General features: G+C 38.6%; 1 protein-coding gene across 24 annotated transcripts in view; it reads left to right on the top strand.

The window, feature by feature from the left end:
* PHF14 (PHD finger protein 14) overlaps window positions 1-27,937 on the top strand; it is a 181,113-nt gene that overhangs the window by 56,357 nt on the left and 96,819 nt on the right. For 21 of the 24 annotated variants that reach the window (XM_060685664.2, XM_087892740.1, XM_034402580.3 and 18 more), the window contains exons 9-14: window positions 2,956-3,226; window positions 5,357-5,463; window positions 6,541-6,636; window positions 8,404-8,507; window positions 9,799-9,930; window positions 13,507-13,675. In XM_060685664.2, coding sequence (XP_060541647.1) covers window positions 2,956-3,226; window positions 5,357-5,463; window positions 6,541-6,636; window positions 8,404-8,507; window positions 9,799-9,930; window positions 13,507-13,675 — 879 coding nt within the window. Of the gene's footprint in view, window positions 1-2,955; window positions 3,227-5,356; window positions 5,464-6,540; window positions 6,637-8,403; window positions 8,512-9,798; window positions 9,931-13,506; window positions 13,676-27,937 lie in introns of all 24 variants that reach the window. The other 3 variants (XM_087892744.1, XM_060685666.2, XM_087892745.1) reach the window with 1 other exon arrangement.

Here is a 27,937-nt window from a genome sequence, read left to right as displayed (position 1 = left end):
ATGGTCTGACCACTCTCTCCTTCAACTTGACTTTCTAACCTCTGCACCCCGCTGCAGGGAGGCGGGACCGACTAGGTGGTTCTGCCCCAGGCGCCTGATGGATCCTGATAGGTTCCAGATGGAGCTTGGGTCATTCCCCGAGACTCTGGCTCATGACTCGGCTGAAGACCTGGTGACCGCCTGGGATAGTGCGACCGCTGGGGCTTTGGACCGCGTCGTGCCTTTGCGGCCTCTAACCCAGCACCAAACTCACCTAGCTCCTTGGTTCTCCAAGGAGCTGAGGGAGATGAAGCGCCAGAAAAGATGCCTGGAGAGCGGCTGGAGGACAAGCCGTTCCGAATCCGACCGAATGCTGGTGAGGTCTCATGTTAAGACCTACCTAGTGGCAATAAAAGCGACAAAATCTAGCTATTTTGCCACCCTTATTGAGTCATCAGATAATCGCCCAGCCGCCCTGTTTAGGGTGACCCGCTCTCTCCTCCATCTGGGAGCGCGGAATGATCCCTTGTAGGGTTGAGCTGAGGTTTTTGTGCAGTATCTGCATAACAAGATTGCTCAGATTCAGGAAGGCCTAGCCTCTGACTGGGTAAGTCCAGACGGGATGACTGAGGCAGGTCTTGAGAGTGTTATCTGGGAGGAGTTGGATCCTGTGGCTCCTGAGGACGTGGACAGGATTCTGGGACGGCTGAACGCGACCACAGGTTTATTGGATCCGTGTCCTTCCTGGTTCGTGCTGGCTTCCCGGGATTATGCTGGCTCCAGAGGATTATTAATGTTTCCTTGAGCGAGGGTGTCCTGCCGGCCGCCTTGAAAGAGGCGGTGGTGAGGCCCCTCATGAAGAAGCCCTCTCTGGGTCCGGCTGTTTTGGCTAATTATCGTCCAGTCTCCAACCTTCGTTTTATTGCGAAGGTTGTTGAGAGTGTGGTGGCCCGGCAGCTTCCACAGTACCAAGATGAAGCTGTCTATCTAGATCCGCTCCAATCCGGCTTCAGGCCTGGGCACAGCAAAGAAACGGCATTGGTCGCGTTGGTGGATGATCTCTGGAGGGCTCGGGATAGGGGTTGTTCCTCTATCCTGGTCCTGTTAGATCTCTCAGCGGCTTTTGATACCATCGACCATGGTATCATGTTGCGCCGGTTGGAGGGGCTGGGAGTGGGGGGCACCGTTTTGCGGTGGTTCTCCTACTTCTCTGACCGGTCGCAATCTGTGTTGGCAGAGGGGCAGCGGTCGACCCCGAGGCGCCTTGTTTGTGGGGTGCCGCAAGGGTCAGTCCTCTCGCCCCTTCTGTTCAACATGTATGTAAAGCTGCTGGGTGAGATCATCCGTGGCTTTGGGGTGGAGTTCCATCAGTACGCTGATGACACTCAGGTGTACATCTCCACCCCAAGCCACCCCAACGATGCCCTTGAAGTGATGTCCCTGTGCCTGTAGGCCGTGCGGGCCTGGATGGGGAGAAACAGGCTCCGACTCAACCCTTCCAAGACCGAGTGGCTGTGGCTTCCGGCGTCCTGATATAGCCAGCTGGTGCCATCGCTGGTTATTGGGCGCGAATCATTGGCCCACACAGAAAGGGCTCGCAACTTGGGCGTCCTCCTGGATACACGGCTGTCTTTAGAAGAGCATATGACGGCCGTGGCCAGGGGGGCTTTTAATCAGGTTCACCTGATACGCCAGTTGCATCCCTTTCTAGATCGGGACTCCCTACGCATGGTCACTCAAGCACTCGTCACTTCCCGTCTGGACTATTGCAATGCTCTCTACATGGGGCTCCCCTTGGGGTGCACCCAGAGGCTCCAGTTGGTCCAGAATGCGGCCGCGCAAGGGGTTATGGGAGCGGTGGGGCGCTCCCATGTGACACCTCTCCTGCGCGAGCTGCACTGGCTTCTTGTGGTCTTCAGGGTCCGCTTCAAGGTGTTGGTGACCACCTTTAAAGCGCTCCAGGGCTTAGGGCCGGGGTATTTACGAGACCGCCTTCTGCCACCAATAGCCTCCCACCGGCCAGTACGCTCCCACAGGGTCAGTCAGACAATGTCGGCTGGTGACCCCCCAGAGGGAGAGCCTTCTCTGTGGCGGCACCTGCCCTCTGGAACGACCTACCCCCAGAGATACACATGATACCAGACCTCTGGACTTTTCGTCGGGCCCTGAAAACACATCTTTTTCACCTAGCCGGGCTGGCTTGATCCCATCCCTTTGGTTTTAATTTATAATTGGTTTTTAATCTGAGTTGTTTTAAATGGATAGCCAAAATTATTTAATATTTTTTAAACTGTTTTTAAATTTTATATGTTATGTTTTACCATTGCTGTTCACCGCCCTGAGTCCTGTTGGAGAAGGGTGGTATACAAATTAATTAATTAATTAATTAAATAAATAAATAAATAAATAAATAAATAAATAAATAAATAAATAAATATAAATGCATGGCCACAAGATTTAATTATGCTGTCAATTTGGATGCAATAAAAATAACTTAGAGATCGGAAGATTTGTCTATGGCAACTGATTCTGGTGATTATATTTTATTTTCATAATCAGAAGCAATATTCCTCTGAAAGGTGGTTGTTGAGTAAAACATAGAAGAAAATCAATACTTTCATGTCCTGCTGGTGAATTTCCTTTATGGATCAAATTGACTAGCAGAGCTCTTCTTATGTGCTATGAGTTGGAAAATTCCAAATTGCTTTTGAAGAAAAACAGATTATGAAGAAAATAGATTCCATTATCAGACTTTTTAGGTTTCTGGCTTGCACGATGGGATAACATGCTCTTGAATAATACAGGATCACGGTATACAGAGTAGTCCATTAAGACTCTCTTGATAATTCATTTAGCGTGTATTAAGCACAATTTGTCTTTGCTACACTATAAATGTATAGTTTTTAAAATAAGATGAATTTTCTTTTTTTTTCCCCCTTGATTTTGTATGCTACAATGTTTGATTTTGTGATATAGGCTCGAATTAATGCCAGACTTCAGCAGTACCGTGCCAAAGCAGAATTAGCACGCACCACAAGACCACAAGCATGGGTTCCAAGAGAAAAACTGCCACGGCCACTCACTAGCAGCGCTTCAGCAATACGTAAGCTCATGCGTAAAGCTGAATTAATGGGCATTAGTACAGACATCTTTCCTGTTGATACTTCAGATACCAGTTCCAGTGTAGATGGAAGACGAAAGCATAAACAACCAGCATTGACTGCTGATTTTGTGAATTATTATCTTGGTAAGTCTGAAATACTCAAATTCAATTTTTGAAGCTACATTTTGCTTCAAATAATTCTTGGTTAGAAGTAAAGCAGGATGCAATGGCAGGACTGATAAGTAATGTCTTCTGTTGCAATTCACTTAATTTAATTTTGTTTTCAGAAAATGTTAGATTTTTATACGACTCCTGTCTCTCTCAAGCAACCAAGAAAAAAACTTAACTTTGGAAGAAATATTTTCTCTTCACTTTCTCCTTCCTAATATGCTTCAAATTGAATTTTCTTTTCTTTGTGATTAGAGGGACTGAGACCTTTCAAGGTTTATCTCCCCTTCCCCTCCTTATCCCCCAGTGCAGTTATGGTAGCACTCATGAGCAGCTTTTATCACTCTAGATGATTAGCTCCATTGTTTAATAGACAATTGGATAATATCAATCTGCTATGAAAGGGCTTCAGGAGGCCTTAGTTTAGTTCAGATCAGAGGTGGTATTCAACCTGTTCGCACCGGTTTGTGTGAACCGTTGACAGAAATTTGGCCAAGGTTGCCGAACCAGTAGCAATGGTGAGCTGGCCACACCCCCGAACCAGTCCCCCAGTCACTCCTCACTCACCCCGCCTGCCATGTTGATTGCCACCATGTTCTTCGCACATGTGCATCCCATTGCCTTGCAAGTCCAATGGGATGTGCATGCACAAAGAACATGACGACGATAGTAACTTTTTCTGTGATCTTTTTTTCTGGTACTTTTCAGCAGCCAGCTGCCGCAGCTGCAAAACAACTCTCAAAGAGGCTTCTCGAGCATCCTTTCTTGGTGCTGGAGACTATTGAGGTTTGGGCAATAGGTTAAAACTGAGCCCTGTAAGATGGAGTGTGTGTCAATTGCACCCATTCCTGGACCATAATATACTTTTCACACTCACCCATTCTGTGGTAATCTCCTTTTCACTATTGTAATGTGAGGTGCCCTTGAAAAGGATCTGGAAGCTTCAGTTGATTCAAATACAGGAGCCCACACAGTTTTGTGAAAGCCCTAATTTACACATGTGCCAGCTGTTGCAGGAGCTTGTGGCTTGTGATTTGCTTCCAGATTCAATTCAAGGTGCTAGTTATCACCTTTAAAAGCCTACATGGGCGTGAGGATTTTCACTTTTAGTCACTATGAATGATATATAGGTTCATGTATAGGATCTTGGATAACTTTTTACTATTTGAATTTGTCTGCTAATTGAAGGTGCTACTATGGGAAACTGGTTTTGTGCAATCCTTGTATCTACTAGAAAAATGGTGAAATAGGGCCTCTCTTTGTAAGGAAAGAAATTAGTTTTTGTCAAAAAGAATACGGTTTGGATTGAACCTTTTCTATAACCATCAGCTTCGATTGATGCATTTATTAATTGCAAAATACAGGTGGCCTTTGTTTAAGGACTACATATTCAGTGATCATTTAGACTTACAATGGCACTGAATAAGTGACAATCGTGACTAGTCCTTGTATTTAAGAATCATTGCAGTCACATGATCATAATTTCTGACCTTCCCTGCCATGTTCCAGCAAGCAAAACCAATGGGGAATCCAACAAGATGTCAAAACTTGTGGTAATGTGTGGTCATCACTTAATGACCTACATGGTCCTCATTTAACAACAAGATGGACTATTAGAACTAGTGTTGCTAAGTGGCATGATTAACTGGTTTTTCAGTATGGAGTTCCATCAAAATGGAACATTTTTAAAATACTTTAAAATACTTCTAGAATTTAGAAATTCTTTAGGTTCTTTTCATTTGTCCATTTGCTCCCCAACTGTGCTACTTGTTCTGAATTGTTTTCTAACGGTATGGTTTTTGCCATAGGTATTTTTATAACTTAGAAATTTCTACTCTTGGGAAGTATATAAAATATATATTACCACTGCTTTGCTGTCAGATCAAGTCCACTGGCATTTTGTTTCAAATACTTCAGTATATTCATAAGAATTAGATTGTCATTGAATTGTCTTATGCTTTAGTAAATAAAAACTGCATATTAGCATAGTTATATTCTTTTGCTTTGATTTAAGGATGCAGTACGAGAGATTCAATTATTTGATTCTAACTACAGTCACTTATTTCATATGAACGTACATAAGTAAAGTGCTGACTTTTATTTTAGAGAGGAACATGCGCATGATCCAGATTCAGGAGAATATGGCAGAACAGAAGACAATTAAGGATAAACTGGAGAATGAACAAGAAAAACTTCATGTAGAATATAACAAGGTAAGAAATATTCTTCAAGCCATGTAAAATTTATATGAGATAATTAATTCTTAAAACATAGCAGAAATTAAATTCAATACTTTGACCCATCATTGAATATCACCCTTCTCCCACACAAAAATTTGAAGTTAAGCTCAATGTTCCAGTGGTTTTCATTCACAACTCAGTAACTTATTGAAAAGCATTTCTCATATATTGGATTCTTGTACTTATCTTTGATTATTTTCAATGACTGCAACCAAGATCTGTCATTGGCATAGGCACTGTCAAAGAACATAAGGTAATTTCAAGAGCATTTTTATTCCTTATTTGTAACTACTAGACTACAGTAGAGTCCAGGACCCACAGAGTCAGTGCTGTCTGTCAGACTCTTTGTTGGCAGCAGCTACCCATGCTTCTAGGAAACAGTAGTAACTCAGCAGTTTATGAGACTTACATTTGCATTATAATCTCCAAACCTCTGCTACAATGTTGAAGGCATGTAACATAAAATTTAAATAAGTAATTGTTTAAATACAAGATTGTTTAAATATATATTCAAATATAGAACTTAGCCATGATAGATAAAAATTACTGTTTACTCTGGCTTTTAACATGCCATGACTGTGTGAATATGTCCCTATTTGTTAGAATTGTCTAAAAATAGGAAATAGTCAGGAATGGAAAATGTTGTTTCAAGTTAAACCTAGAGAACTTAATGTGATTTTATATTTTTTTCCTCAAGTGTGCAGATTCGCTGTACTGAAGTTTTCATTCCCAGTATAGAAACATTTGGTGTTTTTTTACAGATGGAAAAAACAGAGTGGAACTGTTATGAGGTTTCTTACTGCCATTATAATTTTATTGTCAGATAAAATTATTTATGTTCTTTTTTTACTAAGCAGATGGATGCCCATGTTTTCTTTCTGGAGTTATGAATGGTTGATTAACTTTACTGCTTTCACTTGCATTGACATAAAAGAACAACTTTATTATTTAAATATTTATGTAGAAAAGATATTGTAAGTAAAGAATGCCTCCTCCTGGAGAAGAGATGCTAAATAATTTCTGCATTTTTTGTGTGACTTTATTTTTCAGTTATGTGAATCTTTAGAAGACCTTCAGAATATGAATTCAAAGCTGCGAAATGAAGGGCAAGGAATGTGGGCTCTTCTAGGAAGAATTATTGGACAGGTTGGTCTCTCCACTCTTTCCCCCCTTTTAAATATTTTTTAGATCACATGATTCATAAGAATATGTTTTTCTGTTTTTTACTGTCACTTGGTGGGTGGAAAGATACATTTGATAATGTCCTGGCCTTTCTCCTGGAGGTAATGATTTCTGATTGAAATATATTTCGGGCTCCACCAGGTACTTACTAGGAACCTGTACTTTAATTTTGTTTTTGTTTTAGCTATCTTGTTTGCAAAATTCTTTCATTTGCTATAACTGATTGACCTGTCATTTGTGATGAAGCTAAACCTGAAGCATGAGTTAATCTAACCGTTCTTGCTGTCTTTTGTTTTTGTTTTTGACTCATAGCAATTGAAGCTTCCAGACGAGCAATTTTTGTTGGAGTAGATTGTTTTCTAGAGCTGCTTTTTGTGAATATACTACACCAACAATATTTTAAAATTATGTATATATAAATATTCCTTTTCTTTTTAAGGAAACAGTATTCTAAAGCACCAGTGGCTTTTTATAGTAGTAATAGCTGATTATCTCACCCCATCATTTCTATATTAACTGTGTTATAACACATTTTTAATGAGAGGGTTTCAATATTTAATTTTATTGTATATTTAGCAACATTTAAAGAGACAAGAACCTTCTTTCCCAGTTATTTATCTATTTTCCTTCTCATTTCCATTTTTTTAAAATTTCTAAATGTTAGAATTTATACTTAATGTAATTGGCTACATTTGCTACAAATACTAATTTCTGTGGCTTTCTGTTTAGTATTTCTCATTTTAGTATTCATAAAATTAAAAGTATTGAATCAGTTAACAGAGTTCTTAAGAAAATAGATACAAACACAATTGTGTGATTTTTCAACATGAAAAGGTCTTGGTTTTTTTATACAGGTCATTATTAATGATATTTTTTTATAAAATAAAGTGATGACTTGAAAAAAATTAGACCACTGGCCAGGAATAGTATTATAACTAGCCTAAGGATTTAACAGTGTACACTTAAATGCTTATATAGATCTGCTAAGCTGGCTGGTATATTTACTCTAATATGGTTTACTAGAAATCTATTACCATAAGCATAAGTTTCTTAATAAGAAATTTTGCTACTTTAAAAATAAAATAAAAATTACAAATGTGTTTACTGGTGCTATTATTTAATAATGATAATAAAAAGTAGTAGTTTCATTTGCATAGCTTGCATGACACCTTTTTCCAGTTGGTTGAACAGATGCAGCCCCTCAGGGCCCCTGAGAAATGACTTTGATAGATGGTTGCTGTCTGTGAAGCTAGCATACTGCAGATTAGTAGAAACCCGAAGAGAATCTCTGCTGCTTTGTGGAGAGTTTGGTCCAATAAGATAATTTTTCTAATTAACCTATGGAGCACACAGTAGCAGAGATGCTGAGAAAAATAAACTGCTTCGATATTATTTTGTGAAGTGTAGTAGATTTTTCTTTTTTCTTTTAACCTTCTAAACCAGCTTGTCCTTGCCTATTTCTTTTAAAGCTTTCTCCGTTAAAGGGGGGAAAAGTTAAAAAGGCAGAGCCTTATGTCTCTGGCTTGTTTTTTCTATTGCATTGAGAAATATGTGAATGCAGTTTCAATTCTCAGAAAAATTTGGAGATGGAAAATATAACATGGTCACATTTGTGACTTGACAGTTTTTTTCAGACATCTCTTCCAGTCAGACCTCTGACTGGGAAATATAAGGATATGTTCATTATATATTTGTCTTACCAATATTCCTATATTTCCTCAAACCCCACAGAAACTAAATATACCAGCAATTTTGCGAGCACCCAAGGAGAGAAAGCCCAGTAAAAAGGAAGGTGGAACTCATAAGACTACAACCCTTCCAGCAGTACTTTATAGGCAAGTAGCAGCAATACTCTCTTGTGCTCATTAGAAGAGCAAAGTGCATAATTGAAAAATCATAAATTTGAGGTTGAAAAAAGAAAAACTTTTCTGTTCTCTCCCCCTTCACTTCTTTCCTAACAACTTGGTTGATTAAGGGACTTAGAAAATAGAAGAATTACAATATTAGTGCCTTGGGTTAATAATTCATCTCAGGCTGATATGGCCAATACTGCTTTTAACAAATTTCAATTTCAGTCAACTGAATATATTTTTTTTTCTTCCATTGCTTTCCATTTCTAGATGCTACAATTTGCTATCTAACTTGACTGTTTGTTTTTGTTTTTTTATTTATAGTTAAAGCTTGGCTATAAACTACTGATTGACTCCACTTTGAAAGCAAATGTATTTTATACCTGAATTATTCAAATTCATTTTTATTAAAATTTTCAGAACAAACTATCATAGAAAAGACTGAACAGAATTGCTGTGGATTTCATATCTAATCTTCCTTTTACGTAATATATATAATTATTAACCTAGATATTTATTGTTACACATACATAATTCATTTTATTATCTGGTTCCCTAATTAGTATTTAAAGGCACTCCTTGGGTAAACTCAAGACTAAAGATGAGAAATGGAAGAAAACAATCTTTCTGTATTGTTATTAAGAAAATGATGTAAAAGCCACTATGAGTTAAGCTTTACATAAAGAGTTTACTTTATACCTATATATTTAACTATATAAGAATTGATATTCAACACTTATGAACAAGTATTAGGAATATAATACATGTTTTATAGATTCCTTTCCACAAACTGGGGTCTGTCAGTAGTTTGCTTGATATTTTCAGAAAGTAGTCACCATCTGCTCCTGGCTGTTTTCAACATTTTATAATAAAATGATTTAACTACTAAATCTCTAAATAGTTATTTTTTATCGCTAATAGCTATTAATATAGTTATCCTCCTAAATTATGTATTTATTAATGTACTCACTCATTGACTTATTTTCTTAGAAATGTGTCTTAGTGAATCTATATTGATTCACTTATTTCCTGGCAATATGACTAAAATTAAAAACAGTCCAAAGTTAGCTTGGATTTGAAATTAGTCTTATATTTTTAAAATTTCAAGATAGTAACTAACCTTTAAAATGCCCTGGTAAATAAGAATATTTTAATTATCTGCTTAAGATCTTCTGCATATGCATAAGGATCTCTGGATTCTACCCCATATTAATTTTGAGACAGCTTAGCAAAGTATTTGCATTTTCTCAAATGAAACTTTTCCTGCATTTCCAAGTTGTGGGATTTGCAAGAAGAACCATGATCAGCACCTCCTTTTGCTGTGTGATACTTGTAAACTCCATTATCACCTTGGATGTCTGGACCCTCCACTTTCAAGAATGCCAAGGAAGACTAAAAACAGTTACTGGTAAGAATATTATAAATATATCCTCCTATTTCCTTTGGGATTAAGAAATAAGATCATGCACCTACTATATAGGAATCTGAAGGTTTTTCATGCAAAGTTTTTAATTTAGATCTTACTGGAAAGTTTTTCAAATGTTCTTATATGCTTTTTGTTCCCATAGCGGTGCTGATGCTTGAAATTTTGCAAAACAGGTCCCTTCTTTTATAAACTTTATTGCTTATAGGGTTTTTTAAAAGGAGGGTTTTTTAAAAAAAATTATGCTGAACTAATGTAAACAAATCACTGATTTCTTTTCATAGAAGTTAATTTTTATAACTTTAAATGATGAGGTTTATTGAAATTTACAGATACAAAAATAAAAAGTTATATAAACTAAAAATATTGATAAAAAACAATACAAACGTAGAATATAAAAAGTAAAAAAAGTACAGAGAAAATAAATAAAAGTAATAAAGCTATATAAAGAGATTATTTTTCCTTCATCAAATCAAGTACAAACAATTTAAATAATTTATTTGCTTTACTTTCATGTAAATATGGGAAGACAAAATCATCTCATATCTCATTTCCTATTTATAAACATATATACAATATGTATGAGTCCTTGATAAAGATGTATTACCTGAGGATTGGCCCCTACTGCCCTGTCAAAAGTTGCCATTTCTAACTTTTACTACAGAGGGAAAATATTAAATATATAAAGGTAGTCACAATAAATTATTTTGTAATAGATCTACTTACATTTTGAAGCATAAAGACTAGCATATCAAGTGCAGCTCTCAATGCAGAGAACTGAGCAAATACAGAGTTATTTTATAGGTGATGATGACAACTTCAATTTTAAATATTTAATAACACATATTTTTCAAAAGCAGCTGCTTTTGTTAGTGTTGCTGTTACCTGTCACTGAAAAACAATAGGAAAGTTCAAAGTAACAAAGCAGATGAATAACTCTATGTTTAATCTTAGTATTCAACCAGCTAACTGGCATTTTGTGGTCCTTAGTTGTAATTTTTAAAAGCAGTTTTTAAATTCACATACGTTTAATGGTATTTTAATACTAATTTCTATTGATCTGGCTTTTGTTCTAATGTTCTGGCTAATCTGTTTCTAGAAGAAATCTGGACTCAATGCAGCATCAACCTTCTTGCTATATTTTAGCAGAGGGCAGTGTTTGAAGGGTGGGTCTGCAATGCAGTTTCGTGATATTATGGAAAACTCGAGCATGCCATTCAGTGATGTGGTATTGTCATCAGGTGTGGCAGGGATGATTATATATTTCTCTTTTTTTTTTCCCCCTTTTTGGGAGATTTTGGGGGTGACAGAAAATCTTTCAGAAATAAACCCTGAAAAATAGGCTGAAATAATGAGGTAGAGAGTTGTATAAAGTTCCAGAAGTGTCTTTCATTTTAAAGTTATTCATCTTTCAATGCAGAGGTTATAAATAAGAACCACTGACATGAAGATCAAACTCATTTAGACTAACTCCATCAATTGTACTATTTTTTGCTGTGATGGAATTTTTAAGACTCCACCCTATATTACTTTATTGGGAGATAGGTGGATAGTGACATAAAAATTAGTAGTAAATAATAAATAAATAGATACTTGATAGATATCACATTGAATTATTCCTAATACATTGTAGGATTGAATGTATATATATGCAACTATTGTATGCCATCTAGAATTTTTTTTAATGTTTTCGTTCAGTGATCAGATTAAATTGCATAGTAATTCACTGATTTTATTCTGCCTTTTAGTCATACTGAAAAAAATATTTTAAAAGCCATACTATCAAGAAGAAATAAACTAACATCCCAGTGGTAAAAAGTCATAGACGTAGAAGGATTTTACTTCCAAAAATCTATGTAGTTGCTACAATTTCATGCTTCAGCTACATTTGTGATCACAAGCTTGGCTTTCACTTTTAATTTAACTAAGGTATATTCAGTGTGATGGGATTATAACAGAGAAATTGAGACTTATTGATTACATCCGTTTCATCTTTAAATGTGTCTTTGTCGATTCTTTTCAAAATCAAAAGAAATAGTATAGAAAGTTCTGCATTAGAAATGTGAAGTTCCATAAAACAATATCCCTGCTACTTACAATGCTGTTTCTATTTCATATGTCTTTTATTTATGATTGGAAGGTCATATTTCTGTGAGAAAGAAGAAGATATACATAAATTCTTATTTATTTTATTTTTTTATTGCTGGAATTGTATTAAAGTGTACAATAATACTTATTGGATAATAATACTTCTTATATTGGAAAGGTGCATTTATTATCTGTTGTAAAACATTCACTTTGGAAAGCTAATGGTTTTCTAATGGATTTTTTTATAGAATACTTTTGCAGCTCAAAGAATTATAGAGCGTATGCATGGGAAGGATATAGCCAGCAACTCACATTAGTTTGGATTTCAGCTGACATAATTTTTCAGCCTGCATTCCATTGCCAGTCAGGTCTTGATATTGAAATCCACCAATTCATGTTGGGAATCTAGCTTACTTTACCTATTCAAAAACTAAACTTAAACTTGTCTAAGGGATATTGCAAGGGGTACTGCTAGGGAATACTAATGAGATAGACTGGGAAGTTGAAAAATATCTTGAAAGAAGAAAATAGCAAAGTACTTTAGTATTGCTGCCAAGAAAACTGAATGAATATGTTCATGAAACCACCAAAAATTGAATTAACTTGAATAGACTTATTCCTTAAGATACTTGATCTGAAGTTAACTGTTACAAAAGTGATGAATATTGGTTGCATTTGTGTCTCTGCTTTAGGTTTGTCCTTTGGATTTTTAAAACACTTGATATAGAAAAGAAAATTACAGGCATACTATTGGAGTTATGATCGTTTCTCCTAAGATTCTGCATTTTTAAAAAAATTAAATAGTACATTAAAATAAAGTTTCCATTTAAACAAAGACATTTTGTATGGGAAGACATCTTAATGTCAGAACCTATTAGCTTTGTAGCTCTGTTTGTACTATTACAGAAATATCTTTCAATTAATAACATCCAAGTAATTTATGTTATGTAAGTACACAAGAAATGTTTATGTTAACTTTCTGTTAATTGTTATCTCTCAGGTTTTTTTTTTCAGGAGACTCTAGGTTTATAGTAAACTTCCTTTCCTCCTTTTGAAAAATGTGTGTTTTACATTTGGGATTCTTGCCATCTTTAATTTGAAGTGATTAATTGACACCCCAAAGACACCCAAAGTGATTCAGCTCATCTTTCTCCAAGAGATCAAATTCATTATGGGAGATATTATTTGTAAGAACTTGTAGTAATGAAAAAAGAGATCATATACCAATATCCTCTATACAAATAAAGAAAGCCGGATGGGGATGGGGATGAAATATTTGGCCCATGTGCTTTTTTCACGTGCATTAAAATCCGTACATGTGAAAAACATACCACTGTTCCCTTTCCATCTGTATGTGGGTTCTTTTGTTTTCTAAACATAATCTTTTTAAGAAACTTATTTCCCCAACCTATATGCTTTTGCTTTGGAAGCTGCTGAATTCAGTTTGAATTTCTATATATGTTGTCTTTCCAGGCAGTGTTCAGAATGCGACCAAGCAGGTAGCAGTGACATGGAAGCAGACATTGCCATGGAAACTTTACCAGATGGAACTAAGCGATCAAGGAGGCAGATTAAGGAGCCAGTAAAATTTGTTCCACAGGATGTACCTCCAGAACCAAAGAAGATTCCTGTCAGAAACACGGTAAATGACAGCCGAGGCAGAATACACATATATAAGCCTTTTTGTTTTAATGCAAAACTTAAAGTGCCAAGTATCTCACTATGAAAAATTATAGCTGCTTAAAAATAATAACTTATTCTAGATTTTAGTATAACATATAAAACAGTTTGGGATCAGAAACTGGTTTAACCATGAAAAGTAAAATAAATTTTGAATTTTTTTCCCCCTTACATTTATTTCATATTATTATATATTGTGCAAATTGTTTTCTTTTTTGAACATATAAGCATATTGGAATTTAAAACATTTAAGTAGACAAAAATGATCCCTATGAATTCATGCAGTAAGTAATAAATGATCTTATTTTATGTTTGAATGCGTAACTCTCACCCTTCATGTGAAGATAGATTTTGATGTGACAGTGTTGTAGAACAAGAATTTTCTCATTGTGCATTCTAAAATGTCACATATTCGAACTATGCCACGTGAATATCTACAATTCAAATATAGTGAAAAGCTTTCAAGTCTCTTGCTGATAGAATATTTCTGTTTTTTGACTTAGTTGAGTCAATAGTGGTTATACACCTTTGCTAGTGAATGAAATCATTTCAGAATGATTTGTTTATGAGATGGTTCTTCCTCACCTATTTACTAATATTAACATATTTTGCTTGATCTATGCAATTCATGGAGCTAACAGTTGTCTTTCTTTATCAATGATGCTGAATTGCTTGATACTACGTTATAACTACAGATAAACAACATTTAGTGGTTGTAATTTTTCTTATTTTAAATAAACTTTAAATGAAACATAATATATAATGAAATATATAAAACCAATATAGAAGGAAATTATATATTTATCCAGTAATTTTGTCTCATAGCAACATATTTTATATGTTTAACCTATTTTTAATGAGGTCTTGCCTTATTTGGTTGTCAAAGTTAGACAATAAACTCAAGTCCCTTAAATCCCTCATTCTAGGATATTTCTGTGGTTTGCTGCCTTGACAAGATTAACTTTCTTTGTGTAGTCTGTGGCCTGCTATGGGTAATTAAGTGCTGTTTTATAGAAAATGTTCTCTGTACAGTACTATCTTCCATTGCCTTCATTAATGTATAGTAACATTCTGTGTTACTGTTTAAAATAGAGAATATTGTTCAAGAAATAAGCACGTTGTATTCTATTTTTTTCTGGCTCCTCTTTAAAAATTCAAAGAATTAATTTTGTCCAGGCTTAATAATAAATATTATCCCAAATACTGTTACAGGACAGAGGTATGGTTCAACTGCAGTTTCCCTAGAATTATTGCAATCTGGTCTTGGCAGAATGTGGAATATGAATACCTTGTTTGGGTTCATACATTATTATAACACAGATCATATTATGTGTATTATTCCTGATTACTGAATTATAGTACTCATGCTGCATCATGCTACCAAATATATTAGCTTGAATTTAAGCCAGATATAACTTTCATTGGCATCCCTTTTCTCCGAGGTGAAGAAACGCCAGTCAGGCTGGGTAATCGGCTCCTTTATCCAGTGATGACCGGGTCTGCACTAATTTGAATAGCTCCGCCCTCTTCCCCAGTGTTTCGACTCGGTCCTTGACTGGATAGTCGTGTCTTCAGCTCTCGCTTGCTATTTCTACTAAATTACAACTAAATTTCAGCTAAACTTCATCTAATTGGTATCTGGCTATATTTAATCAACTGCTTCCTGGTTGGAGGCTTCCTGGATTGCCGCTAGCCGGGGCTCCGGCTTGGAATCTGTCGGCTGACAGATTCCCTCATTTGCGGCAAATTCCTGCCTCCTTTACTCGGCGCTGCATTTCAAAGGCGATTAGCCCAGCAGCCACCCTTTGTTTACGATCGGCAAGCTCCCTGGAAAACATCGCAGTAATAGCCTCGAGCTAGCGATCCTGCTTAATTGCTTGCCTGAACGCTGCAGAGCATAGCTACGGAGCAGAGCCTTTCGTCTGTAAGTTTCTGGGGCGGTTTATTTTTGGCGCGCTTGGGACGGCGGCCATTTTAAAGGGGCATAACTTAATTCGGGCTATGGCTGATAAGCAAAGAGGCCGCAATCGCTCTCGCAAGCCCTCCTCCGATCCTCTAGAAGGGCCTTCAAGCCTGGCCATGCCATCAAGGGCTCATAAGGCCAGTAAGACCTCCTCATCCCAGGCCACGCCAGCGTCTTCTAGAGAGGAGCAGCGGCGCCACAAGGCCATGGAGAAGGCCTTTAACAGGGCTTCCTCCAGAACAAGGCCCACTTCACCTGATCGCCTCCCTCCACAGGCCTCATCTTCAGGGCTGGCAGTCCAAGACGAAGCCCGTAGTGTCAGAAGCCTTTCTCCTGATCGCCCAGCCCCCTTGGAACCTGCCCTTCCCCTGGGCAAGGAGCCTCTTTTCCAGACTGAGGCTGGTTCTGTTCCTTCACCCACCCCTCTGCAATCCTCCCAATTGCCTGCTCCAGCAGCTCCTTCATTTCCTCAGGATCCGATCCCTCTTCTCCCAGAGGCGTTTGAAGCCCTCCTCATCAGGGCTATGCGCCAAGGCTTTACCCAATGCCTCCAACAGGCAGGCCTTCAGTCTCCTAACCCAGCTCCAGTCCTCCAATCCACAGGAGACCTTCGCCATCTTCCTGAAGCTGATCCTTCTTCGGACATGGATCAGGATGATTTAGAGCTGGCTGCGGAAGAAGCAGCTGTCTCCGAGCCCGAGGAGGCCCCCGACTCCGCTCTATCTGAGGATGAGGGTCTGAGCCCAGATAAGTCTCCCTTCATAGGCCTTTTCCGCCCTCAGATGTTCCGCTCTCTTTTATTTAAGGCCATTGCTACCACCCGACTTGGCGAGGTTCCCCTTCCAGAGTCCTCATCTTCCACTGCTGATCCTGCTTCGGCCTTGTTTGCTGAGCCGACTGTGGCCCCTGAAACCATTCCAGCACCAAAGCTGTTTCTGGATGTTCTTCGTCGCCAATGGTCCTTGCCTGGGGCTGGTCCAAGCCCAAACTATCTAGACAAGCGCCTCTACAACGCGGCTCCTACAATGTCTGACCTCCTTCAGCCTCCCACTGTCGACGCTCCAATCGTGGCTTTGGCTAACCCATCACATCCTACAGGACCGCCAGAGGATGTTCTCCGCCCTAAGGACAAGCGCGCAGAAAAGACGCTGATCAAGGGCCATCTCGCAGCTGCCTGGTCTATTAAATCATCCTCTGCGGCCTCATTCTTCAACAGGGCCGCACTCCTCTGGATCAAACAACTCCGGGACCACTTACCTCACACTGATTCCAGGGTTCAACAAGACATCAACAAAATTACAGCTGCCCTAGAATACTCGGCAGACGCAACCCTGAATGCTACCCGTTTTGCTGCAAAGGCTCTGAGTTCCTCTGTCACTTCACGCCGCCTCTTATGGCTTAGGAACTGGCAGGCGGACATGCGCTGCAAGTGGCAGTTACCATCCTCCCCTTACTCACCCGGAAATCTCTTTGGACCGTCCTTGGAACCTCTCCTGGTCGAGACACGGGATCGACGCAAGATCCTCCCTTCCCAACATCGACGTTCCGACTCCCGCTACTCACCTTATCCTCGCCTCCAGTCCTTTCGGACATCTGATTCCTCCTTCCAGTCCCGCTTCCAGCGTCCGTTCCAGCCAAGATCATCCCAGCCCGACAATCAGGTCAGATCGGGGGGTCGGTTCCCACCTAGGCGCTCCTATCGGGGGGGTCGGGGTCGTTTTTCCCAGAGAGGTAGATAGATTCAAGGGGGATCCTCCAATTGGGGGCCGCCTCTCCCTTTTTTATGACCAATGGCGGTCTTCCATTTCTGACGCTTGGGTTTTGTCTTCTACAAACTCAGGCCTTCTGTTAGAATTTTCTTCTCCTCCCCCCTCCCTCTTTCTTTCCTGCCCTCTCTCTAAGGATCCAGTTAAACAAGCTCTGGTTTCCTCTGCTATAACCCATCTCTTATCTATCAGGGCAGTCCAACCCGTTCCCCCTGACCAGCGCGGACGGGGTTTTTACTCCCGCCTCTTCATTGTAAAGAAGGCATCGGGAGGCTGGCGAGCCATTTTAGATCTCAAAGCCTTGAACCGGTACATAACTTACCGCCGGTTCAAGATGCACACGTTGTTTTCTATTCTAGAATGCCTTAGACCTGGTGACTTTCTTTCCTCCATAGACCTCACAGAGGCCTACCTCCATATTCTTATTCACCCTTCTCACCGCCAGTTTCTCCGCTTCCACTACATGGGTTTCCATTACCAGTACCAGGCCCTACCCTTTGGTCTGTCTTCAGCCCCTAGGGTCTTTACTAAGATTATGGCCTCCCTAATTGGCCATATTCGTTCTCTCCCTATTCGCTTACAATTTTATTTGGATGACATTTTAGTTATGTCTTCCTCTATCTCCTCTGCACACTCTGACCTTTCTACTGTCCTAAACCTCTTGCAAAGTCATGGTTTTTCTGTAAATTGGGCTAAGAGCCATCTCTCCCCATCTACTCGTATTGTCCATCTTGGGGCGTCTATTGATACCCTCTCGTCCCAGGTATTCCTTTCTCCCGACCGTCAGGCCAGTCTCAAAGCCTCGGCCGATCTGTGCATTACACAGAAATCAGCGTCCCTCCTAAGGTTATCCGGCCTCCTTGGTAAGATGGTCTCCACCTTTGGGATTGTCCCATGGGCCCGGTTGCACAGTAGGGAGCTCCAGTGGCTTCTCCTTCCCCATCAACGAGCGGGTCGAAGTTCTTCACGGTCCTGTATTCGCCTGCCTCGATTAGTCATCTCTTCCCTCAGATGGTGGACTTCGGACGCTATCTCCAAAGGCTCATTTTTCAGAGAACCTCCTCGTCTGATCCTCACAACGGACGCCAGCTTGACAGGTTGGGGGGCCCATCTTCTTCATCACATGGCCCAGGGTCAGTGGTCCCGGCTAGAACGCCGCAACAACATCAATTACCTAGAACTGCGTGCGGTTCGACTAGCTCTCCTTCGGTTCCAACCTCTTGTAGAGGGCAAGGACGTCCTTATTCTAACCGACAACATGGCCACGAAGGCTCATATAAACAAAATGGGGGGCACTCATTCCAGGGCCCTGCTAGCGGAAACGGTCCTCCTTGGTCGGTGGGCCGAGACGCATCTCACCTCACTGAAGGCGGATCACATATCGGGGACAACCAACATCCAAGCGGATGCCCTCAGCCGCTCTCGATTGGATCACGGGGAGTGGAGCCTTCCTCTCCCTCTATTCCACGACATCACGAACCGCTTCGGCCTCCCAGTAGTAGACCTCTTTGCCTCGAGCCAGAACAACAGGCTCCCAAGGTTCTTCTCCCGCTTTCCGGATCCCCAGGCCGAGGCCACGGATGCTCTCCGCTCCCCGTGGCCAACAGGACTCCTATATGCCTTCCCTCCTCTACCTCTCATTCCCCGGGTTCTCCGGAAGATGTTGGACGAAAGAGCGGAACTCATCCTCATTGCACCACACTGGCCCCGCAGACCTTGGTATGCGGATCTTCTGTCGCTGTCAATAGCACCTCACTGGTGCATTCCGGACTCCAGGATATTACTCACACAAGGGGCTCTACATCATCCAGATCCCGCTTGGCTCCATCTAACTGCCTGGAGGCTGAGCGGTTCCTCCTAATGGAAGCCAGTGTCCCTACCAGAGTAATTTCCACAATGCAGGCGGCTCGCCGACCGTCTACTTCACGTATTTATGAAGCTACGTGGCAATCATTTTCTAAGTGGTGCAGATGCTCCTCCATTGATCCACTGTCAGCTTTTGTTCTGCAAGTCCTTTGCTTTCTTCAAGACAGGCTTGATTCCGGCTTGACTCCAAATACACTGCGACGCCAAGTGGCAGCCATCGCTTTATTCTATCCTATAATTCTCCAGATTCCATCGCTCGTCACCCTCACATTCGCATCTTCCTTCGGGGGGCGGTCAACCTCCGTCCTTCCCCGATTCATCGCTACCCTACATGGAACCTCAACAAGGTTCTGAATGCCTTAACTCTGTTTCCGTTCGAGCCCCTCCGTCAAGTGTCCCTCCGCTTTTTGTCGTTCAAGGTGGCCTTCCTCGTTGCCATCACCTCAGCACGTCGAATCTCCGAGCTGGTATCTCTATCAATCCGCAGCGACCTCTGCATTTTTCATACTGACAGGGTGGTCCTCCGCCTTGATCCGGCATTCCTACCCAAAATCAACTCTAGATTCCACCGAGCTCAAGAGCTCGTACTACCGGATTTTTGTCCGCGACCAGGGCATCGATTGGAAAGATCTTGGCATCTCCTCGACGTTCGTAGGGCACTAAAGATTTACATCTCTCGGACAGCCCCTCTCCGTAGAACGGGGGCCCTCTTCATATCTTTTCAACCTGCTTCCATCGGTGCCAGAGTCTCCAGTATCACCATAGGGCGTTGGATCAGGGCCACTATCGCCACAGCATATCAACAGCAACATCTCCCAGTTCCGCCTCGCATCACGGCCCACTCGACGAGGAGCGCCGCCACGTCGGCGGCTTGGGGTACCCAAGCTACTCTGGAGGAGGTTTGCCGGGCGGCAACGTGGACGTCGATCTCTCCATTCATTCGCCATTACCGGGTGGACTCCTTCGCCTCCGCAGACGCAGCCTTTGGTCGCCGGGTCCTGCAGGAGGTGCTTCGTTCTTAGAAGCCGGCGGGCCTGAGTTCCCTCCCTGGTGACACCTAGCTTTGGTATGTCCCCAGCCTGACTGGCGTTTCTTCACCTCGGAGAATGGACGTTGGTCTTACCTGATACGTCCGTTCTCGAGTAGTAAGAAACGCCAGTCAGCCCCGCCCCTGGTCCAGCCCTCCAGAATGGATGGGAGGGGGGGTTGGATATTAATTCTCTCTCATTTCAGGAAGACACGACGGTCTGCGCCATGGCCCTCGCCGAAACACTGGGGAAGAGGGCGGAGCTATTCAAATTAGTGCAGACCCGGTCATCGCTGGATAAAGGAGCCGATTACCCAGCCTGACTGGCATTTCTTACTACTCGAGAACGGACGTATCAGGTAAGACCAACGTCCATTCTCCTCTAGATAAAGAAGAGCTGTTAAGGTATGGAGAATTTTACAAAGGCTTATTTTATAGATTATATGATCTATGTGTTGCTTTATTACTGTATTCCATTTTGGTATCTATTGTATAAAATATGTAATAAGTGATGATGCTTGTGGATGAGATGTACAGACACATTAACTACATTCACATATTATTTATGCTTGGCTGCTTTTAACCATGGGCTACTAAGGCAAGAACAAGCCAAAATCAGTTATACAGTTTATTTTCTTTTAATTGATACTGCAACTAGTTCCTTTTGTGGTCTGTCATCAGAGGTCTGACATAACATATAAAACATAATAAACCAAACAACTCTGATTCTCATTTATGCAAAAACTAGGGCACAATTACAATTAGGGTATCAACAAGTAATCATGGTTTCAGACTGTTTTGTTATCCTAACTTATTTGCAGATCATTGCAAAGAAGCAAACTGTTTTTTGGCTTTATCATATATATACATCAATCTCTCTTCTAGAGACTTATTTCAATTTACATTTACTTCTATAGCAAAGAAAACTTCTCCCCCACCTAGTATTGGAGAGGGAAATAAAAATTTCTTTGATAAGAAACAAATAATTTGTTTTCTCTCCTGTGATTTCAAATGGAACATTCTTTTTCCACTCCCATATAGAAGTCACTACAGATACAACACAGATAAGGCAGAGAAAAGTTATGCAGCATATTGCTGCCGAGATTTAAAAATATAGGTGTGGTTTGTAGGTTGTCTGTATGAATGCTTTAATAGCATGGCAGGAGATATATAGTTGGAGAACTAAATCCAAGATTAGTTCTCCAGATTTGTAGTTGCTTCTTGATTTTGTGTTTATAATGTCTTACATATATTTGAGAAAACTGAATAATGTGGATGAGTACCTAAACTATAACACTCAGTGATCCTACTCAAAATATTGAGAACCAAGTTATCCTTTCTAATCCTTTCTTCTGAGACCCCGTGCTAACAACAAAAAACAATATTAAATAAAATTATATATAATTTAGACATACAGAGTTGCTCGGCAATGAATCACTTATTTAGCTCATTACTAAATAATGTTTTTGAATTATTTACATCTTTTAACAATAATTGCTTATGTCTGGAGAATCTGCCTATATTGGTTTTGTATGTTTTATTAGATATTATATTTCATTTAATGTTTATTTAAAATAGGAAAAAGTACAACCATTAAATGTTTATCTGTAGCTACAGTAAAGATCAATGACAAATATAATCACAGCTTCAGAAAAAAATTAAAAGTTAAAACAATTTTTACAAAATTGATTATTCACTAATTTACATGCTGATGAAGGTTGTGGTAGGAGACAATATATTTGAATTTACTTTCAAAATTGCCTTATGTGTCAATTTTTAAACATTGCTTATATCTTATAATTATGTACTACATTAAAATAATACATTAGGAAATTCTAAGTACTATTTTTTCTCCCAATGGAAAGAACAATAGGAACTTTTTTCCTGAATTTTTTTCAGCATTCTTACTTCCTCTTGTCCATAAGATTTTTAAAACCAAAGTATTGTTACATTTCTCTCAAAGAATTTGAGCCACTTGTCAGTTCTTTTAAGAATGTGTATAAATCAGACACTTTTCTACCTTGAAGTATCCCATTCTTACCTCTTTCAATCCACAAAATGGCAATTTTAGTGCCTATTTGATAGCTGAAGTGAGCTGTTTCTAAACTGACAATAAAATGGAAAGAACCTTCTGAACAGCCTTTCCAAGTTAGAATGAGATGTTTCTGGGCCAGAGTGACCTTGAAATGTGTTCCAGACCTCCAGTTCAAATATTGAGATGATATTATAGCACCTATCCATATTAAATTAAAATGGGGAGTTTCAGATATATATTTGTGTATCCATCATTCTCTTTAGCTCATGCTTATTATGCAGGATAGAGAAATAGTTTAAATGCTATACTAGAGACCCCAGGCTCAACTTCTGATTCTGTCACTGAGCATGCTTAATGACAGACCAACATATCTTACTTCGCTATTGTTGTAGCGATAAAATTGGGGATTGAAATCTGATAAATAAATCTTTTTATTTTCATTCCTCTCATGACTTGTGATCAAATGGCTATTTTGGGAGCTTAATTTTAATTATAATGGGAACAGTATAAATCTTCAGTTGCACAAGACCTAATGTTTATATACGAGATATAAACATCCTTGGGATATCTTCCCAAGGGTGCTAGCAGATGAAATATCATCTACAGATGGCTAAGGTTTTCATGATGTTTGAATTAATTACATCTGGCTTTAATTAAAAATAAATATAGAAGTACCAGGTGCTGAAATTATGGCTCTATGGCTAAATTGTAAATAGTAGGAAACATTCAGGCAAATGTCTTTTAGCAAGATAAGTCATTTCCATTTGAATGCAATTACTGATATAAATTAGAAGTAAATAGGAACAACTATTGCATAGGTGTGCTATACAGAAAATGTAACACAACTTGACAAATACTTAACGGGGCTATTGATGTGCATGTGTCAGAAATAATTTGTACTGCAAATAATTTGTATTGCATATACTTTGGATATATTCTTTAAAGCAGTTGTCTTTTTTCAGTCTTCTGCATGAATACAGAAAGAAAGAAGAAATCACAATAAAGACATGCCTGCATTAAAAATGACTTGGTGTGGTCATATTCCTGTGCAATGTGAAAGAAATGAAATGTTAAAAAGTTATGATATTTATATAATTTCTTAGCAAGCACATCTAAATTATATTAAAGTAACCAAAATATATTTGCAATCCCTAAGGCATGTCACAACTTTTGAGCACTCCTAATGTTTGGAAATTGAAAGTTGAAAAATTTAACATGCCCTACAAGTGTGCATTCCAAAATATTTATTCAAATCATTTTTAAAGCATGCGCAGACTTAATACCCTGTTTCCCCCAAAATAAGACACCCCTTGATAATAAGCCCAATTGGGCTTTTAAGCACATGGCAATAAGTCCAAGCACTTATTTCAGGGTTCAAAAAAATATAAAATAGGGTCTTATTTTCAGGAAACACGTTATTTAATCAGGTTTTTTTTAAAGCATTTTTAAAATGCTTTTTTCTGTTCAAAGGAAGATTTTATAAAGTGATCATTGGGGACTTTTATTCTACAATATTCATTTTTTCAGTCATGTTTTTTTTTAATTTCTTCATGATATTACTAGGAGAAATTATTCAAAGTTGAAAGAATAATAGCAGCCTGATTTTAAATTTCAAATAATAGATATTAGGTATTTTATAATACATTAAGCATAAAATTATAATTCTTAAAAAGTAACAATATAAAGTCTGAGTAAAATATATTTTATTCATATATAGCATATACTAGTGCATCTTTATATTTGAAAAGGGGATGAATGTTTTAGAATGTGGTCAATATTTTGAATATTCTCTATTAAATGTATACTTCACTTCTGAGCAGGTGCTAATATATAAAAGTAAAATTGTAGCAAAAAAATAACACAAAAACAGTTAGTCCTCAATTGGAATCTGCAGTTCTGTCCTTAAGCAAATCAATCATTAATTGGAAACCATGTGACCGCAACTATGCTTTTCTTTTCCCCATTGCCCCACCCTTTGGAATCCTGACCTTGGTGCAGGGATAGCAGACACCAAAGGGCTGCCTATAACTGTTCTGTCCCCGTCCCACACGCGCACACACCAACAGACGTCCAAGAGTTAAAAACCAAACCAGCCGACAAAATCCTTTTCCTTATGATAACGGAACTTGGCAGCAACCTAGTGGCTGCCTGCCAAGAGTTTATTACTCACGAAGGGAAGAGATAACTTCTCTTGATTCTGGTACATCAAAGTAAAATGTTCAATAATTACAGAGTAATTTAAGTCCAAATATAATCCAGCAAAGTCTATAGCAAAAGTTCCGCAATGCAGAATGGTGTGGAAGCTTTCAGCTTTGTTCGTCACAAGGCCTGACTGGCCACCACGCTCCCTTTTATACCCTGTGGGGTGTGGTCCAGTGACTCAGCCTAATCTCGGGCACGCCTTTTCTTCTGTTGCACGTGCTTATCTCTGCGACGCTGGCGTGGATCCAGCCAAGACTCATTACTCTCATCACTGTCCACCTGTGGCTGCGTGGACGTGCTTGGCCCCAGCCCTATCTCTTGCCCTTCGGCGGACACCGAAGGCATTGCCAAAGAGGAGGGTCCTGGAGAGGGAGGCCTTGCCAACTCCTCTCCTTCACTCTCGGAGTCCTCTCCTGCCGATGACACAGGCTCAGGTAACAGAGCCACAACAATAACTAACAAGACTCACTTTTGGCTTTTGGCTCATTTCCTAATGATTTTTCTTCAGATTCCTTTTCCCACTACTCCTTACTCGCTCAGGCGCTGGGATAATTAGAAAGAAGAAATATAGTGTTTGTATTTATATCCTTTGGAGAGGAATGAATTGCAAGAGAATAAGCAGGCACATAATGGGGAATATGAATAAAAAAAAAATTTTTTTTAGCACCATCGTGTGTTCACACGGTTGCTGAACAAGGCAGTTGGTAAGCGAACCCTACCTGTAATACCACAACATTTTGAAAATAATTATAATATATTTATATTATATATAATATATATAACCATTTTCATTGTATACATGATGTACAATGACAATAAAGGCTATATTATGCTATACTATAATCCCACAGTTTTATATTAACAGAATTATCTTACCTCATTGAAATACAAATATTTAATTTAAAAATACCCATTCGATTATAAGTTTTTAGATTCTTTAGAATTAATAGTAAAGTTAAAATATTGTGGGATTTCATAACGGATGAAGTCTTGATCCATAGTATACCATATTTAACTGTGGTTGAAAAGAAGAAAGTGTAGGTAATTGATGTGGCAATACTATGGGATAGACAAATAGAAGAGAGAGAATTGGAGAAGGTCACAGAATATATGGAGATACGGAGGATCCCGGATCTGCGCTCCTTCCGCCGTGCTGTGCTGTGAAGACCTTTTTATTCCATCAAGCGGGCTTGGCCTGATCTCTTCCCTTTTTAAATACGTAAATTTTAATCTGTTTTTAAATTATTGGGGTATTTTAATTTGTCTGGGCCAAATAATTTAATTTGATTTTATCGGGTTTTTAAATTTTGTGTATTTATGTATTTTATTGTTGGCTGTTCACCGCCCTGAGTCCTTCGGAAGTAGGGCGGTATACAAATCAAATAAACTAAACTAAACTAAACAGAATATGAAGATAAGAAAATCAGATTTGAAAGGTTATGGCATAAATTGGCCACAGTAATCCCAATGGTTATTGGTAGACAGCATTTAGAAAAATTATGCATTGACAACATTTCCATCTGTCAATTACAAAAGGCTACCCTGCTTGGATCTTTACATGTATTGTGCTGATAGATTATGATATCTTCGATCTGGGGAAGAACTCAATATGTATGAAGACCATCACCAGCTAAAGAACTTGCAACTATGATTTCACATTTTTCTATATACACATATACATACTTGTGCTATCAATAGATTTCTGGCCAATTTTAACCATATTAAAATCTGGCTAATATTCAACTATTCACAACAAGTTGTCTTTTAGAAAATTCCAATATATTTCCCCAAGAAAAAGTCTACTTAATTAGCATGAAAATGTTTTCAGGATAGTTATGCCATGGCCAGTACATCAATTAACTTTTAGTCAAATCCTATATACAAGAAAATATACAACCACAATTGAGCCCAACATTTATGTTGTAAAGTAACACAATTGTTAAATGAATTTTGCAGTGCTTCACTTAACAACTGTGGCAAGAAAGATCATACAATGGGGCAAATTTCACTTAAGCAATGTGTCAATTTTTGTCTCAATTGTGGTTGTAAATTGGGGACTATATACAAGTGTTTTACTACTGAACAATCAGCATAGGCAGATTTTTTTTTCTGTTTTCATTCATTAAAATTCATAGCCTGTAGTCTTGGTATTTTTCAGTGATTTGGATTTCAGTATTTTTGTAGTACATAGGAAGTAGAAAATCTGCAGTCAGTGAGGTCAAATCCAATAAAATATTTTGGACCACTCTTTTAATATAATTCTAGGAGCCATAATATGCTCATTGTAGTTAACTCTTCCTTCCGAAGTATTTCAGCTTTAATTTGCAAATCCCAATGTCTTGTTGCTTCTTTCATTAATCTAGATTTAATTAGTCTAGATTAATTTCATTAATTTCATGAAATGAATCTAGATTCATTTCATTAATCCTGAAATGCAGTAATAGACCCAAAATAAGAATTGCAGACCAATCAACAGGTTCCTCCTATGGAAATATCTGTTGCTGCCTTTCTTATTTTTTTTTTTTTATGTTATAAAAGAGAAATATAAATAAATAAATAGCAATACAAAGGTAAAATAAATAAGAACCATAGAAATTGATACTGCATTTTTTATTTTTAAAATTAGATTTGTATCTCACCTTTCCCCAAGGATTCAAGGCAATATTCCGAGATTGCTATCTTAATTTTTTTTCCTATGACTCTACCCCTGTGAAGTAAATAGGATTGAGTTAGAGTAATTGTCCACTGTATGTAATAAGTTTCCATGGCTGAGTCCTAGGTCTTCGCAGTCCAGATTCAATATCTTAATATCAGCATATATAAAAAGATTGCAGAATATTTTTTTAAAAAAACTGAAGATACAGCAAAACACATTATTCATCATTTTTGTATAAATATATTTTAAGTTTTAAACTAAAGGAATTATGATGTTTCAGGTAGCCCTCCTGGTGGCTGCATGTTGTTGTTGAGTGTTCTCATATTATCCTCTTCCATTTTCAGAGCTAGTGCATATGGAAATAGATTGCTTTGATTGTATTAATTTTATATAGAAAGCATTTTATTGCTTGAGAGCACATTTATAGCTCATATGTTTTAACTGATTTGGAATATGTACTGAACAGTGGTTAATGATTTGGATCATATTAACATTAGCAACCCCTAATGGATAATGATGTGCAAATAGGTTCCAGAAAGGCTAGCTAAGCCAGCCTAATCAAAAACACGTAACTGAAATGACAAAAGCTTTGAACAGGAGAATATTCCTAAATTATCATAGTGAACATCCAATGTTGTATTGCCTTTAAAATAGTATATATTAGAGTAAACAATAGATTTATTGCAACGGATTATAACATTTATTCACA

The sequence above is a fragment of the Pantherophis guttatus genome, chromosome 4, assembly GCF_059756535.1.
Source record: "Pantherophis guttatus breed Tessera chromosome 4, ASM5975653v1, whole genome shotgun sequence".
Lineage (NCBI taxonomy): Eukaryota > Metazoa > Chordata > Lepidosauria > Squamata > Colubridae > Pantherophis > Pantherophis guttatus.
Note: the sequence above shows the minus strand (reverse complement) of the source record. Positions and strands in the feature narration are given on the sequence as shown.